The 16,636-nt window shown below is 33.1% G+C and overlaps 1 protein-coding gene across 2 annotated transcripts in view; it reads right to left on the bottom strand.

Moving 5' to 3' along the window:
• The window catches only part of LOC106679616 (calcium-binding mitochondrial carrier protein Aralar1), a 39,890-nt gene that overhangs the window by 17,437 nt on the left and 5,817 nt on the right, over nt 1-16,636 (bottom strand). Inside the window, exons 3-9 of one of the 2 annotated variants that reach the window (XM_014418877.2) lie at nt 15,199-15,341; nt 15,005-15,120; nt 12,184-12,320; nt 9,169-9,319; nt 5,940-6,027; nt 5,566-5,707; nt 2,826-2,904 (exon numbers count right to left, since the gene is read on the bottom strand). In XM_014418877.2, coding sequence (XP_014274363.1) covers nt 2,826-2,904; nt 5,566-5,707; nt 5,940-6,027; nt 9,169-9,319; nt 12,184-12,320; nt 15,005-15,120; nt 15,199-15,341 — 856 coding nt within the window. Of the gene's footprint in view, nt 1-2,825; nt 2,905-5,565; nt 5,708-5,939; nt 6,028-9,168; nt 9,320-12,183; nt 12,321-15,004; nt 15,121-15,198; nt 15,342-16,636 lie in introns of those variants that run through there. The other variant, XM_014418878.2, reaches the window with a different exon arrangement.

Raw genomic sequence — 16,636 nt, 5'->3', positions numbered from 1 at the left:
AAAATTAACTTGGATAGAAAAACTAAGTGGTTTAGGCAGTACTTAAAGTGATTTGCATTTAGATTAAATATCTGAAAAACCAAAAATCAGAGTTGGATAGTGCAAGTGTGGGCAATGTTTAGTATTTCATACTCTTTGTAACGAGCTATAAATCAAAATTGTATTTTGACGCTACTTCGAGATAGGGAGGAAAAAAGTGGAAAAGGTAGCACCAGAAATGAAATTATAACAAATTTTTGAACATTTGAATTAAAATATCTTCACAGCTTCAAATCAGAGTTGCAAACTGCAAGTGAGAAAAATATTTAGCATTTCAGGTTACCAACCTATTCTAACCAGAGAAATTTCACCCCAATTTTTGATTACTTGAGTGAGAACTATATATAGTTACTGGTCAAAATTGATGACTGTCATTATTAAGGGGAATAAAAAATGAGGATTTTGTTCTAAATCGTTAAAAAAAATTAATTTTTCATTCAGAGCTCCATATCTTGAAAAGTACCTACAATAATAAAACATATAATTGAACACCATTTACAGTAGAGTGAATTTGCAAAAAATATAAGACCTAATAGAGCAGTATAAGTTCAATAGTTCCCATTATACAGTTTTTATAAAAAATATAAATTTCCCATTACACATTTTTTTCTCCCTTGGTGTTGTGGATACCATGTGAAAAGAAAAAATACTGATATGCTATATATTGTAATATCCTCTTTTTTGATAAATAGTTGTTTTTTACATATAGATGGTTTTATTTTATGTATCAACATTCAATATTGTTCATTTATTTTATTGAACCAAAAAGCAAGCTAAACAATTTTCATCAATCAAATATGGAATAAAAATACATCATTAAAAATATTGAAGATGGCGGTGCGCGTCCTTCTGAAGTCTGTTGAATTGCTGTTATATTGAGAAGATAGATACAAATTTAATCAACTTTTGTTATTTTGTATCATAATTTTATTAACAGTAAATTTAAGAAACAATAGAAGTCGATAATAAGTATTAAGAAAAATATACATAAAGAAAATCATAAGCAAACACTCAAAACTGTTGTGCTACAATTGATGTGTAAACCGAACATTGAGGCATGAGAATGAACAAAGGAAATGAGGACACTTGTTTGCCAGGATGGCAGGTGATAGGGCGTCTCCTGGAAGTTGGTGTTGCTGACCAACCTTTGTCTACTGTCAGTGGTAGATATTTAGAAAGAAGACATCAAGAATCACCAGTCATCCAAGATTGTATAATTGAAGGAAGAAAGACTTTGTTTGGATCACCGGTGGATTGGAAAACTAGGAGGGGGACTGATCCTTTATGTACTGTCAGTGTAGATATTTAGAAAGAAGGCATCGAGGAACATCAGTCATCAAAGAAGATTATCTAATTGGTTAGTTTGCTCAACATAGAATTTAAGTATATTTGTAAAAGTAGCCATTAATTTAGTTAAGTGTTTTTGTGTCCTAATTATCTAGAAAACCCGCCCTGAGATAAGAGTCAATAATGTTATAAAATTTTCATATCTTTTTAATATTTAATTTTTTCAATTTGAACCTTATAATCATCAAAGCTATATTTGAGATCTGAGGATAATAAAAACTCTTAAATTTCCTTTTATTTATTTTAATAAATCTGGAATATTACAATATTTTATATTTATTATCATAGTCAATCATATATATATATATATATATGTATATATATTTTTACATACATACATAGATATTGTTTATTTTTGTTGTATTGTTGCATTGAATATAGTATGAGAATAGGAATCAATTCCGTATACAATACATGTATAAAGACTCAGGGCTAGGAACATGGACAAAGTACCTCTAGTCAGTCGGCCATCACTTTTTAGCACTTTACATAATGTTGACATTGGCTAAATCGTTTTTTATGGTTGCTGCATTTACTGCTCAGCCCACTGTTGGACATCGCATTACCGTCCACAGCCTATAGAACGCTATCGCAAAGATGAAATTGACAGACCTCACTCAATGACCTGCACCCGGCAAGTCAGTGGTCCTGAGTTCAAGTTTGAGTATAATAAACTATTTTTTTTATTATTAAATTGTTACTAAAATGTTTAGGAAACATTTTCATAGATATATTTTTTAATGGTAATAATTTAATTTAATTTCTAAAATTCAATGTATGCATATTTATTATTTGTGTTTGAAGTAATGTTAATTTTTCTTTATTAGTTAATTTTTTTTTTTTTGTGGTTTGTAAATAGTGGGTTTGAGAAATATTAGATTTTTAAAAAAAATTTTTTTTATCTTTCAATATTATTAATTTTTTTTGTTTGTTGATGAAAATACATATTTAATTTATGCTGCTATTTGGAGTCCTCTTGCTTATTCATTTAACCTTTAAATATAATAATATTTATTGGTAATTACATTTATTTGATACTGGTTCATAGTTTTGACTGAACTAGTTTTACCACTGCCGCTACACTTGCTCATTTATTAATAATAAATTTTCAAGAAATTAAATAGTAAAATAAAAGAAATTTGATATTGAAATATCTGAGTCTATTAGACGAGACTTCCATTTGCAACCCATTCAACTTTTTATAAAAGTCTACTGCCATTACTAGATTTTGTTTTTCTGTATTTTGTCCATTGAATTTCATTTGATAGTTTGGTTACTGCTTGATCTCTTGCAAATTGATTCATGCTTCAATTCATTTGTAAATAAGCCACAAGATTGCATTAGTATCTCATTTTCACAAATTATTTATTGATTGGTTTCCCTTATTAATTAAAAAAAAAAAAAATATTAAATGGAAAATTTGTGAAACTTAACATTACCTCCAGCCATGAATCCCAAAGTTAACCTGTATAAACTTTCTAACACTGACATCAAAATACTTCTCGGTTCTTTTTTGTCCTACAAAAAAAAAATTGATTATAAATTTCATTTTTCAAAGAAAAAAGTAAATTTTTTTTAAACTGTCCTGCCTATTGTGTTATATCAGCGCACTAATTATTGATTGAGCAGATCTTTAATTTTTTTTATTATTTATTCATTGCTATTTACAATTGCATTTACATAAAATACATATAGTTAATTTGATGTAAGATCAGAATGGAGTGATACAGGCATGCAGAGAAACTACCCATTGGTAGGACTCTAATTTCATTTCTACATTAAAAAGTCTCGATGCCATCTTCTTTTCAGGCACCTCAAAGAATTGTCTGGAATGGAAGAAGAATCAAGGTTAGAAACTAGTGGGTTTGGGTAGTTAGGGAGTTTATAATGGAAGGATTGTTATCTGGTTTGGGCTTGATTGGTTACATATGGACTTAAAGTGTCTCCTTATGGATGATCTTATTTGTGACAATGTTAGGAGAATTGAGGATTTTTTGAAAGATTTTGAATTGTAAGGATTGGATATAAGAGGAATGCAAAGGTTTAGTGGAGTCCCAAAGCTCAACTCTGTCTGTCCAGATAGGCCTTATTATAGTCATGTAGATCAATCTTTTTCTGTCTTTTGGTCAGGTAGACCAACCATTTTTTAATGGATTGGAAGTTCAAACCATTTGTCAAGTAAGTGCTGTAATAGTAGGAATCGACGTGGAGTTTCCTGTCTTTTCATTTTTGTGTGAGGATTCCAAACTGACTAGCTACATTGACTAATTGTCCAGATGTAGTTCAATTTAGTGGATATGTTCAACAGGAGTAAGAGAAACATTATTAAAGGATATTGTAGTGCAGTTGATAGGTTTACGACAAAATGTAAAGGTGATTCAATGGGATTTTTTGGAATTTATTTTGATCATCTAATTTCAACACCACTCTTCGAGGGTTATGATATGGGATTGTATACTTTAAATATATATTATATTTGTGTTGTATGTATATATGTACATTACAAAAACCAAAACATGCTTCCATTAAAGTAGCCAATAATTTTTTTTTTTTGAAAAATAAAGTCAGATTTGTTTTCAGCATCTTTTTGATTTGAAATTTGACTCAACTGGTTTTGGAATTCTACGTATCTAAGCACTAAGTTTTATATTAGTAGGAGCTATGATAAAGCTTTTCATGAAAATTGATGTCAAACTACACTGACATGATGTACATTTCATTTCCTATTCTAATATAACTAACTAACTAATATCTAATATAAAAACTAACTAAATATAAATAATATGGAATTGACTTATATTGGTTTATTTTAGGGCATATGTGTCAAAAGTAAGTTTTAAATACTCCAGAAAATAGTATTGAATAATCCAGAAAAAACTGTCTCAACAATGCCTTTTGAACTCTTGAAAATTACAATGTATTTTATGATAAATCTTATATATTTTTTCTATTTTAAGAGAATTGGTTTTGTAAAATTGTGTATTCATAATACTGAACTGATTTGGAGAACATCATGTGAAAATGATGAGGTGTACATTGGAATGAATCATTAAGTCCCAGTGTATCCAAGATGACTTGGAAAGACTAATTAGAGAAGCAGAGGAAATCAGCTTGCAAGTATATGAAGATAAAAATAATTTATGATCTTTTACCTCGGATCCACAATATAATGAATAAATAATCAACGGACTGATATAGACCAGCATATAGCAAGCGCAAACAAAGCCTTCTCTCAGTCAAGAATAGCTCAAAGCAATTCATCAGGACACCTCTACAGAACAATTAATGCTAGTGGAGTTGGCAAGAGACCACGCAGACGGCCAAAAGCCAGATGGATAGGCAGTATCAAGAAAGATGCCAAAGAGCTGAATGCAGCAACTGGAAAGCAGTAGAAAGGCGTGGAAGGAACGGCAGGGCGTGGAGAAAGTTGGTTCGGGTGGCCAAAGATCTGTTGGTCTGTAGAGCTAACCGAAAAAAAAAAATTGTTCTTTTCTTGTTGTATTTTCCTCTTAATCTATATGTTATTTTTATTCTTGTAAAATGTATCTAGTTGTTTGTTCTTGATAGACTGATCTACTGCTGTGACTATGAATGATGGTCTGATCTCACATTACCGTATTATATTGAATTTTTTTGGCGGGTCACTGAAGAGGATCTGGGAGGGTGAATTCCGGAGAGCGAATTTGTATTGTAATTTGTATTGTAATGGGAGTGAGTGAAACATTTGTATTGGTTGTACAGACTGAAATGGATTGTAAAAGGAAACTGTAGTGGTGAAAAAAAAAAATGTTGATTATATCCTATTATTGTATATCTTTTTTTTATGATTATACCATGAATATGTAATGTAAATATGTCCGATTAAGGATTGATAAGTATGCTGTGTAAGATAGCAACCTAATGTATTTAGGCAGCATATATGAATAAAGTATTTCTCTCTTGTTTTGTTAAATAATGGTTGTCTCTTTTTCTTTTTTTTTTTTTAATTGCAGTAATGAAGGCCTTCAATTTAGGCTTGAATGTTGGTACAAATAAAATATAAAGTTTCATACAATTTATATTTTTTTCCGCACCATATGCCGTTTCACCCTGACTAACTTCCAACTTATATTTCATCTATAGTCAACAGCTTCCACACCATTTTAAATTTATTAGTTCAAACATTGTTGCAAAACTTACTTTATCACTAGACGACACAAGTTGAATTATTTTCTTCTTATAAGGGTGATGTTCATCATCTTCGCTTCTTAATAATAGTGGCCGGGCTACAATCTGTCGTTTATCAGAAGGCATAGACTGGAGGTCACTGTATACCATCTTCCTGTAGTAGTTTTCAAATTAATATAATCATTCTTGTTTAAGTTGACTTAGTAGGTAATAAAATCGGGGATCATGTTTCAACATATTTTATTAAAAACATGGTTACAGTTAAAAAAGAAACTAACTGATATATGAAAGAATTACTTCTTCCAGATACTTTGTTATTTAAAATTAAAGTAAATAGGGAATAGTTACAGCTGAGAAGGAATTAAATGTAAATTTAAAACTCTTACTGTTGCTCATTACTTAATTGACATAATTTAAGTAAAACTTCTGTAGACGTGATATGTGGCTTCTTGTGAGCTTGATACTGAAATTCATCTGAAAGATAAAATGTACTACTATAAATAATGTCATAATACGTTTTCTTTTAAACCATTCAATATCTTAAAATATTTTTGATAAACTTTTTTTTTATATTAAAATAAAAAGGTGTATAAGGAGATTCTCTGTTGAACCTAACATAATTTTAAAAATCAGTTTTGACAACAAAAAAAAATTATTTCAGTACTCAAATAGAATACTTAAGATTCTAACTTTCAAAACAGTTTAGCCTTCTTAAAAATTATTTGATATCTTGTAGGAAGATAGTCCTGGTGGTGGTCAGTAAAGGTATAAAATAAATAAAAACTATTTATTAAAACTTATTATATCTATAAATGGTTGACCTTTTTTTTTTTTTTTTTATCGAAATATGAAGATGGTTGGGGGTGCAGTCAAAAAAGAAACAAAAAATAGTTAACAACTATATATTTGCCAATGTTTCGCCCCACTTTGTAGGACATTATCAGGGCTAAAGAAGATACAAGAATATACCTGATCGGACAGCCAAATTTCAGGTGTTTTTCGCGGGTCAAAGACATTAAGATTAACACACTTCCAAGGAACACTACAAAAAACTCGTCAATTATTTGATTGACAAAGATTATGATTTTTATTGCTACCAGCTGAAACTAGAAAATGCATACAGAGTGCTTTTGAGGGGTCTCCATTCAACCACTCCCACAGCTGCTATCAAATCTGGCCTGGAAGAAATTGGCGACATTGTGAGGAATGTGTCAGGCATTCTACACTCCACTGACAAATATCCTCTTCCATTATTCTTTATTGACTTAGAGCCAGCCCGAAATAATTCTGAAATATTTCAGGTTACAAAGTTGGTTTATTCAACAGTTAAATTTGGGGAGCCCAAATAAACCAATTGTTGTCCAGTGCACCAGGTGTCAAAACTTTAGGCATACTAAAACCTATTGCCATCTGCGTTAAATCTGCTGGACTTCACGCAACTGAATCCTGTCACGAATCACGAGATGAACCGGCAAAATGTGCTCTATGTAAAAAAAAATCACCCAGCGAGCTACAGAGGCTGTGAAGTTTACAAGCAGGGGTCTCATTCAGGGGCATCAAAAGAACTTGATCACACTTTCACTCAGCCACCTGAAACCCAAAATTTAAATGTTTTCCCAAATTTGGAAAAACCAGCTCAATTCATTGAACCACAGCCTTCTACTTGAAAATCAGCGGACCGAACTGAAGACTCAACCCGGACATACTCGGAGATCACCATCAAGAAACAATAGCCCCGACATCAGGCTCCTCAATCTAAGCCCCCTGACCTCTCATCCTCAACCTCAGCCTCCAAGTCATCAAATTCCTCCCCATCATCTACCCTTTTGGGTAAAATTACCACCATATTCACACCCAGTTCCTCCTTGCCCATCTGTTCCAATAAATCACCCCCCCCCCACCGTCCCAATTACCATTGAAAACCAACACAGCTCCTCATACCCCAGCTTACAACAAATCACAACGAGCCCGACCCCCACCCAGCACTCCAAGACACATAAACTGTTCATCACAAGCCCCTGATCCATACCTTCATTATCAAAATCCAATCGATATTAATTAAATCCTTTCATCCTTCCTAACCGATCATCAAGAGACCATCAAACCCCTTATCAATCTTCTCACTAGAGTCCTATCCGAAATCCCACTTAATTTCCCATGATAAGGGAGGTTAACTAGGAACCTAGCTGTCGTGTTATGGTATGCTAATGACCTACAAAATCACCGTGAGGAACTGGACTTATTCCTTATTCCTTATCCACAAATCCTTATTCTATTCTGTTATTCCTTCTAATCAAAGTGATGCAATGCAATCCACCTCGGTTATTATTTTAATACGCCTTTTCCATGTTACCTTTTCAGCTGTATACTGTCCTCCTGGTAATTTCCTTTCTTATAAGCTCCTTGATTCCTTATTTCAAACCTTCAGACCATGCTTCATTGCTGGAGGAGACTAAAATGCTAAACTCTAACGATGGGGATGCCGAACATCTTACTCCCGTGGTAACATCCTATCCCGTGTTTCCAACTCCAATACATATTCCATTCTCTCACCCACAATTCCTACTTATTAGCTTATATCCCTCCTCGGGGGAGGGGAAGGGGAGGTTGTGCAGTCATCAAATAAACAAAAATATTTATTCATGCCGATGTTTCGACCTAAATTTCAGGTCTTAAAAATACAAAAAAGAGATAACAACCATCATTCAGAGAAACATAAAAAATAAATAATTAATAATAATTTCTCTGAATAATGGTTGTTATATCTTTTCTGAAATTTAGGTCAAAATGTAATGATAGCAATAATAGATAAATAAATAATAGCATTAATAGATATTTTTGTTTATTTGCTGAACCCATCCCCGGTAATCTTCTCTCCACATTAATTTATAGTCATCTACCAACACCTCATAATTACTTATATAATTTTCAACCCTACTTTAGTTTACTTCTTTATATCTTAGTATCCTACATTGTCAACATATTTTTAATTTTTTGTTTTGTTTTTTATATATGTTTTTAGCCCTGATGAAGCCCTACAAAGTGGGGTGAAATGTCTGCAAATAAATAGTTATTAAATATTTTTTAATTCTTTTGACCACATCCCTGACCATCCACTTCTTATTTATTAAATCTTTTAATAAATAGGTTTTTAATGTTTCGTACCTTTATTGGACGCCACCCAGTAGTCTATCTTCCTTGAATCTATTACATGTGGTCAACTATTAATCTTCCTATTTGATATCTTGTGTTTGTGAACTTTAACAATTGGACAACAATTACAATTTTTAATTATAAAATTCATACGTTCCCTAAGGTTCAATTGTGTTCATTGGAAATTACCTATTAGATGGCATAAATCTATTTTTAAAACAGAATTTAATTTTTTTCATAATGGTTACATTTTTCTTCCCTTTTTTCTGTTTTTTTTTTTTTTATTTCTGTGTATATTGTATGAATGAGTATTTGAACACTAATACTTAATGCCCTTAAATTGTGGCAGATGGTATGAATTCTCTTCAATAAAATAATATAAATAACTTTTAAAAAAAAAATCATAACAAAACTGAAATGTATTATTTTAATAGAACTTATCATTGAAATAAAAAAGCTTACCATTATTAAGTTCTTTTATTTGAGAACTGTTTATAACATTTAAATATGCTTGCTTAACCAGTTCCATTTTGTTGACAAGGGAATTAAAAACTGAATAGAAAGGAAAATTAACTTTGAAGCCATCTTCATCATCATTACCAGCTTTTGTATCCTTGAAATCCAAATTATAGTTTATCAGTGGAAAGTAAAAATTAAAAAAAAAAAAATTAACTAAGAAGGATTAAATATTTAACAAAAATATTAAAAATCAGGTAAAGGAATAACATTTGAAAATGTTCTATTATTTGTTAGTAAACAATAAAGACGTATACAATAGTTAACAATAGAAATGACTTTTTTGTTCTTGGAGTGATCTTTTTTTTTTTTAATATTTTTTTTATCTCCCTTCCTGGCATACAGGGTGCGGCAGCAGTATGCTGGGCTTGTTAATGCCACTGAGAAATCGTCAATAATTTTTTTTATATTTTCTTATTATATAATTGTATTTGGGGGTTCCATCTAATATTTTTTGGGAGGAAAACAATTTTTAATTTAGCTGTGAAGCAACCCAGGGTTCTGTTGAGTGCCTTACTGACAGGGCTGCACCTTGTCCTCTACATCTGTCCGGGTTGGTTCAATCCTCCTGGTCTTAGTCTGGGTCATCTTTCTCTTCTTCCGGTGGCTTGCCGATGTCGGGTGGTCAAGCTCATTCTATGATGAAATGCATAGGACCCACCACCTCTTTCCACCTGTAAACATACTCCCTGAAAAAGGGATAATTCTCTTCTTTCATCAAACAGGAGAAGTCTAACTCAGCACGGGTGAAAATTCCAATCTTTTTATAGCCTGGCTATGTGTCCTTCCATGGCGGAGCATTCCACTACTATATGTTCTGTCGTTTAAGGAACTCAGAATGCAGGGAGCCTAGGGCGATGTTCTTTTCAAAGCTCTACAGCTTTTCCCGGAACCTTCTGTGTCCTGTTAGGATCTGTGAAACCCAATAGTCTGGGAGGACCCATTTAGCCTTCAATCTGAAGGGACGGTAGGAAAGAATTTTTTCAAAGTAGTGCCTTTCTGGCTTGCTACCCACCGTCCCTTCCGCTCCTTCCTTGATTCTTAGAGTAATCATGGGAGATAGTGCATGTAGATATAGTGTAGAGATAGTGCACTGTGATTTTGTTTATTTAGATGGTGCAACAACCTGCTTATGAGTGAGACTCCTTAAGCACCCTCCACCAGGCTGCTGTATTTTGTTCTGGAGTTCTTAGCTATTGAATATTTATTTAATAAAACGTTGAGAAATGAGTATTGAGAAAACAGAAGTGATCTTCAAATTGAAATGGTTTAGCCTCGAAAGAACAGACCTTTAATGGAAGAAAAGGTGGTGGAAGTTGTACAAACATCAGGGCAAACCGAATTAATAGTGGTTGTCGATTTTTTTGGACAAATTCAAAGTTGGATAAAAATATCAACAAAATTAGATAAATAATTTTTTTTTGTTAATAGCTTTACTAAATACAACTATTGAACTGGAAAAAGAAACTTGCAAAGGAGGAATAATTTCTAATTAAAGAAGTAAGATTTGTGGATAAACATGAAGGGTGATTTTGAAATATCTAAAAAATCCAAAATATTGCAGTTTTTGGGTATCTTTTGAAGTGAAACTTGTTTATGACATTAGACAGCTCAACAAAAAAAAATATATGGGAGTAAAATGATTTTTTGATGCGAGATGAAACAGAAGTGATAGAGGAAGGAAGACCACACTGGTCTATTCTAGTAAGAAAGTATTTGTATTGTAATAGGAGATAGCAAGGAACTAGGTCTTGAAATTAATACGGATAAAACAAAATATATGGTTAGTATAAGACAGGAGCAATTTTGGTGATACAGATATAAAAGGAAATACATTTGAACAGGTAAAGAGGTTTAAGGGGGCAGCGGTAGCAGCGTGGCAACAGGCCAGTCTACCAACCCAAAGGTTGTCAGATTGAGTCCCTGTCCCACCAGGGCTTTTTTTTTCTGGGCGTTTGTTAGGCCCGTTAGCCAATGGGTGGCACTCCGAGTATTTCTGAATACATCCTGTGAGGACTTAGACCTCTATGGTCTGTCACCCATATAATAACAATAATAATAAAGAGGTTTAAGCATTTAGGTTCTATGGTAACTAGGAAAACAAAATAGATAAAATAAAAGCTAGGTTTAAGGCAGGAAATCCTTGTTATTTTTCAATTCTGAAATTGCTTAGCATGCTAACTATAATCCTACCCTCTGTTCTTTATGGATGCGAAACATGGCCTCTTACTCTAAGGGAAGTATGGCGACTTAATGTTTTTGAAAATAAAGTGTTCTATAAGATATTTGGACCAAAAAAGGATGAATTCACAGTAGAATTTAGAAGGCTAAACAGTGCTGAATCGAGGGAACTGCATCTGGTAAATATAATTCAAGTTATAGCTTTGTAGCATGTAAGTTTGTGGTTCTTAGTAACGAACGGATCCCTAATATGTTTAAACACTGAACCAACGTGTAAACGTCAGAGGGGTAGACCAAAGCATAGATGAGGGGAAGTGAGTTATAACTGATTAAGTAAATTTGGAAGGGCATCCCTGGACAAAATGCATGTAGAGAGCGAGTGGTGGTGTCTGAATCGAACTTTCCTTTTCTCTAAGCCTTTATTATTATTATTATTGATAGGAGGTTAGAGGTGCTAATAATCCAGCAGTGTGTCAGTCCGATTGAGTGAGCTCCTGTTGCTTCATTAACTCCTATTACAATATAAAAAAATGTCTGCTAGATTGACTCATAAAATAGCTGTTCTATTCTAATTATTGTTATGCAACTAATATTTTCTGCCTTAAGCAATTAGAGGGACTGCATCATCGTTATTAATACAATTTTAATACATTATTTTAATTTTAGACGTTTCACTTCTGTAGGTCAGTCCCAAGACTGCCATAATCAATTTTTTTTTTTTTATTAAAATATAATCCCTAATTTTTATTATTAATAGGAGTAAATAAGATTATAACTTACATTTAGGGACTGACTAAGTTCCTTGTAGGTCGTTGCCTGTGGCTCGTGTCCGAAATAAAGCTTCAAGAAATCATTATTCATATCAAAAGGCAATTTCTGATTCAATTCAGTGTTCTTGATCATTTCCATAAAATCATCTGAAACGATTCAATATTCTATTACTACCTACATTCCATTAGTATCTATATTCTATTTATAATTTAAATTGTATTATCTGAAAAAACTCTTTGTCTATGTTGATGTTTTGACAATCTTGTTGTGTTAGATGATCTGACTCCAATTTATAATGTGGGATGCTCTGTACCAGAATGCCTTGATAATGTGTGTTCAAAATAGGTAAGGTAGTTGGTTAGTAGGTTAATAGACAGGATGAGTCTTACAGGCCCAGCTGTAAGTCTTCTGAGGATGATAACTTCGCTCTACAGGGTACTACGTCTGCAGGTACAAAGAAGGAATGCATGTCTGGACTGGGTGCCAGCTGCCAGGCCTTGCAAGAAGGTAACTCCAACTCCGTTCTACAGGGTACTATGTCTGTAGGCACGAAGGGGTATATAAGTCTGGACTGGATGCCACTGGGCCTTATGATTGGAGAGTAGGTATAGAAAGGAAAAGAGATCCAGAGAAGACATAGAAAATTCAATGACTATATACATTTCCAGAAGTAGAGCCCTAGAATTCACAGATCCACCATGAACATTGTTATCCTCTACCTCCTAAGGAAGTGATTTCCATGAGGCAGGAATTCGCACCGAGATTTTTTTTTTTTCTACCCCCAATAGAAAATTATATTGTCTGAATTATATTTATACATTTTGAGAATTGTTCTTTTACTGGACCATTGCTCCAATTTTAAGGACAGATTGAGATATTTATGTTTTGTGATGTTTAATAGACAAGGTGCTGGGGCGCACTTCGTTTTCTGAATCTTAATCTACATACTAAACCTAAAACTATAAACTAAAAACTAAAAATAAGTGTCTTTTCACTGGTTAGGGGGATGAAGGTCCTGCTAGCGCACTGGAGGGGGCGCTGGTGTTAATGATAGGAAGAGTGTATTGGTCAGATGTTTGAGGGAGTCAAAGAACTTAACATGCCTCCGACCAATGAACTCTGGTACTGTAGGCAGTTCGAGGAGCTGATGCAGTTGCAGAGGCTTCTTCTTCTTCCACGATGTAGTGGAGACCATCCTCCGCAGCATACTATCCTGGAATCCCTGAACGCTGCGTGCCGTCAGAGAGGTAAGTGAAGAGTGGTGCTCTGTATAGAAGTGCCGGCCTCAGGATGCTCTTGTATACTTGCAGTTTAAGCCGCTGAGAGAGCGCTGTTGATATGAGGAGTTGGTTCAGTCTGTAAGACCACCTTCTTACAGTCCTCGTTTTCTGGTAGAGATGGGTGGAGAACTTGAGATGGCAGTCCATCTTCACACCCAGATATACTATTGAGTTTGAAGGGGAGATTAGATTATTTTCCAGTTTGAGCGACTTCGGGAGAGTTGATCGCTTGTGTTGTTGCTGAGCGAACACGATGCAGTCTGTCTAAGCTGGATTCATGGTGATGTTCAAATTACCCAGGCATTGAAAATCTCTTTGCAGACTGCTCCGGTTCACTCTAGTTAATGTTTTGGGTTCATACTGCTGCTGTAGATGGCGATGTCGTCGGCATAGGCGGGGGGGCTAGTTTCCATGACATCGCCTCAAGATGGCCTTCAGTCATCTAGGTGAGACAAACATATACTTGTTCTCATGGGCCATGGTTGGGATTGAGAGCAATGCCGCAGTCAGCGTTTCAATATACCGCTGATAGTGTGTAGCCAATGACTCGGCTTGCTCAGTGGGGGTCATGAGGCGGTCCCTGTCATGAAGTCGAACGGCCGAGGTCTTCTTGGTTGCTGCCTTGGTGAGCTTTCAAAATTTCCTGGAGTCGTCATGTGTAGCCCTCAGGCGATCATGCCAGATCGCAGTCTTCCACTGGTGCAGAAGATTCCTGATTTGGGTGGTGATTGAGTTGAGGGCCTTCTTGACTACTGGGTCCCTGCAGCTCACTGAGATCTTCCAATTTTTGCCAAGTGAAGTCTCTGGGCTATTAAACGCCTTCGAGAGATAGTATGTGTAAGATGTCATGCTAGCTTTCAGTGGATCAACAAATTCTATTGTAATCTTTATTTATTCAGATATCTAAACATCTATTAATATTACAATATTTTATATAATTGTTATATGTATGAAATTAAAGAATGTATAAGGAATAGTACAAATATTAATATATAACGGGATTTGCCTGATGCCAGTAATAGTTCCCTTGTTTGCTGGTAGGTTGCGTCATGCCAGGCCATTGCAATTTTGGCGGCTAAATTAGTTAGAGCATAGACCAGCAGATAGTAGTGTCGCTACAACCTATTTATGTACCTGAACCACCTATGTATTCTCTGTTTGACTTGATCAGTCTTTCATTTCCTAACTCCAAGAAAACTGATGGTATCGAGAATCTACATACTCCTGACTATCATAGGATTTATTTATTTGTTGACATTCAAAATGAATTTGAATGTCTACAACTGAAAAGTAGTACCATTTTTCAATATAAAGTTACTTTTTTTTTCTTATTTAAATATCTTTCCAGTTTAATCTTGATTAGAGAGCAATAAACTAAAGATTAGGCGTATTTCTTGGTTATAATTTAAATTTCAAAAGTCTAAAATGAATCAGTCTTTATGAAAAATAAGAGTTGATTGATCTATACTTTTATCGGAGATTTATTTTGTAAATTTCTGATAAAAGAATAGATCAATTCGTTTAAATAAATGTTTTTATTTTTTACTTACACAGTGTTATTTTCCCTTTTCCTTCATTATCAAACTGCTGAGAAGCTGTTTTGTATATAGTGTCTGGGTCACATAACCGTTTTTCAAACTCTTGATATTCTGAGAATGATATAAGTCTGTAAGAAAATATATGAATATATTTCAAATATAAAATATTTATTTTTTAATATTATAGATATTTTAATAGAACTTACCCATCCTCACTAGAGTCAACAGTACTCGCTAGGAGTTTTATAGACTGGTTGTTGTAATTTTCATTTGGAGAAAGGGTCAAAAATCCATTCACGAAATCATTTCTGGTCATAAATTTTTCACCATTTTTATTTACACTTGCATGCTGAAAATTGTATAGAAGGATGAGTTAATGAATTTTTCAGTTAATATTATAATTATTGGACTAGTTAGTCAATTTAAAATTTTCAGACAGCTTTTAACATTATATTTAATTGAAAAATAAAATAAATGGAATACAGTATTGTCTTTACATTTTTTTAAAACTATGTTTCATAAGTTATATCAAATAGTTTTTCTAGAATTTTTGTTAATATCATACTAGCAGACCTGGGAATGCTTCCCCATTGTTATATTTGAGGATGTACATATGTACATACATTAATTGAACACTATTGAAACTTTGATATAAATTAATATATAGATGAAGTGATAAGACAGTAACTATAGTAACATCATAAATGATAACAGCTAACGTCCCTTTATATTAAGACTGGTCCAATTTAGGTGATTTTTTTGTTATCTAAGATATTGTTACAGTTTATACATTATAACTCTCATTGTGCTTCAATATTACTATTTTATTGAAACAATTCAGAATGACTAACCTATCAAAGTTTGCTAAAATATTTTTTAGTAGTGAACCAAAGTAGATATAAGTTTTTAGAGCCTCAAGAAACCCTTAAATACAAATTTTCCAAAAAATTGAAAAATAAAAGTTTTGGGCCCAAAATTTTGGCCTAAAAATCATAATTTTCTTTTTTAAAAAAAAATAGAACTTCAACATGACTCAACCAATCTACATCAAACTTGGAAGTGGTTTAGGGCTCTATAAACTGCACCAAAGGGCACAAACCTGATCTAATAAAACAAATTAGTACTGGAGTTATAAAATAAAACATTTGAAAAGTTTTTCTTAATTTTAAACTAATATATATATATATAATATTGGATAAAATGCTGAGGAGTTATGAACGATTATATGAACAATGGTCACCAAAATAAAAAACAAAATATTCAAATAAATCAATGTGAAAAATTTCTAATTTTTAATTTTTTTGAAAAGTTGTATTTAAGGGTTACAGGTGACCCTAAAATTAATATGATTTGGTTTTTCCTAAAAATATTTAGTTGACCTACTTCTCGGAAATCCTCATCATTATGTTCTTTTAATTTTTAGTGCTTACAAATTTATTTATGAATGGAATACGGTCCGGGTGCGGTCAAAAAACTCAAATAGTAGATAATTATACTATTTTATTGAGCCAACGTTTCGCCCCACGTTGCAGGGCTTCTTCAGGGCTAAAAAAGATACAAACACTATAGTACAAAAAGGAAAAAAAGAAAAAACATAAGTGTAAAATAACAGGGGTATAAAATGAAGAGTTAGATATAATAAGA

Source organism: Halyomorpha halys, unplaced genomic scaffold, assembly GCF_000696795.3.
Source record: "Halyomorpha halys isolate HHAL.00 unplaced genomic scaffold, Hhal_1.1 Scaffold211.1, whole genome shotgun sequence".
Taxonomy (NCBI): domain Eukaryota; kingdom Metazoa; phylum Arthropoda; class Insecta; order Hemiptera; family Pentatomidae; genus Halyomorpha; species Halyomorpha halys.
The sequence above is the reverse complement of the archived record's forward strand: the minus strand, read 5'-3'. Positions and strand labels throughout refer to the sequence as shown.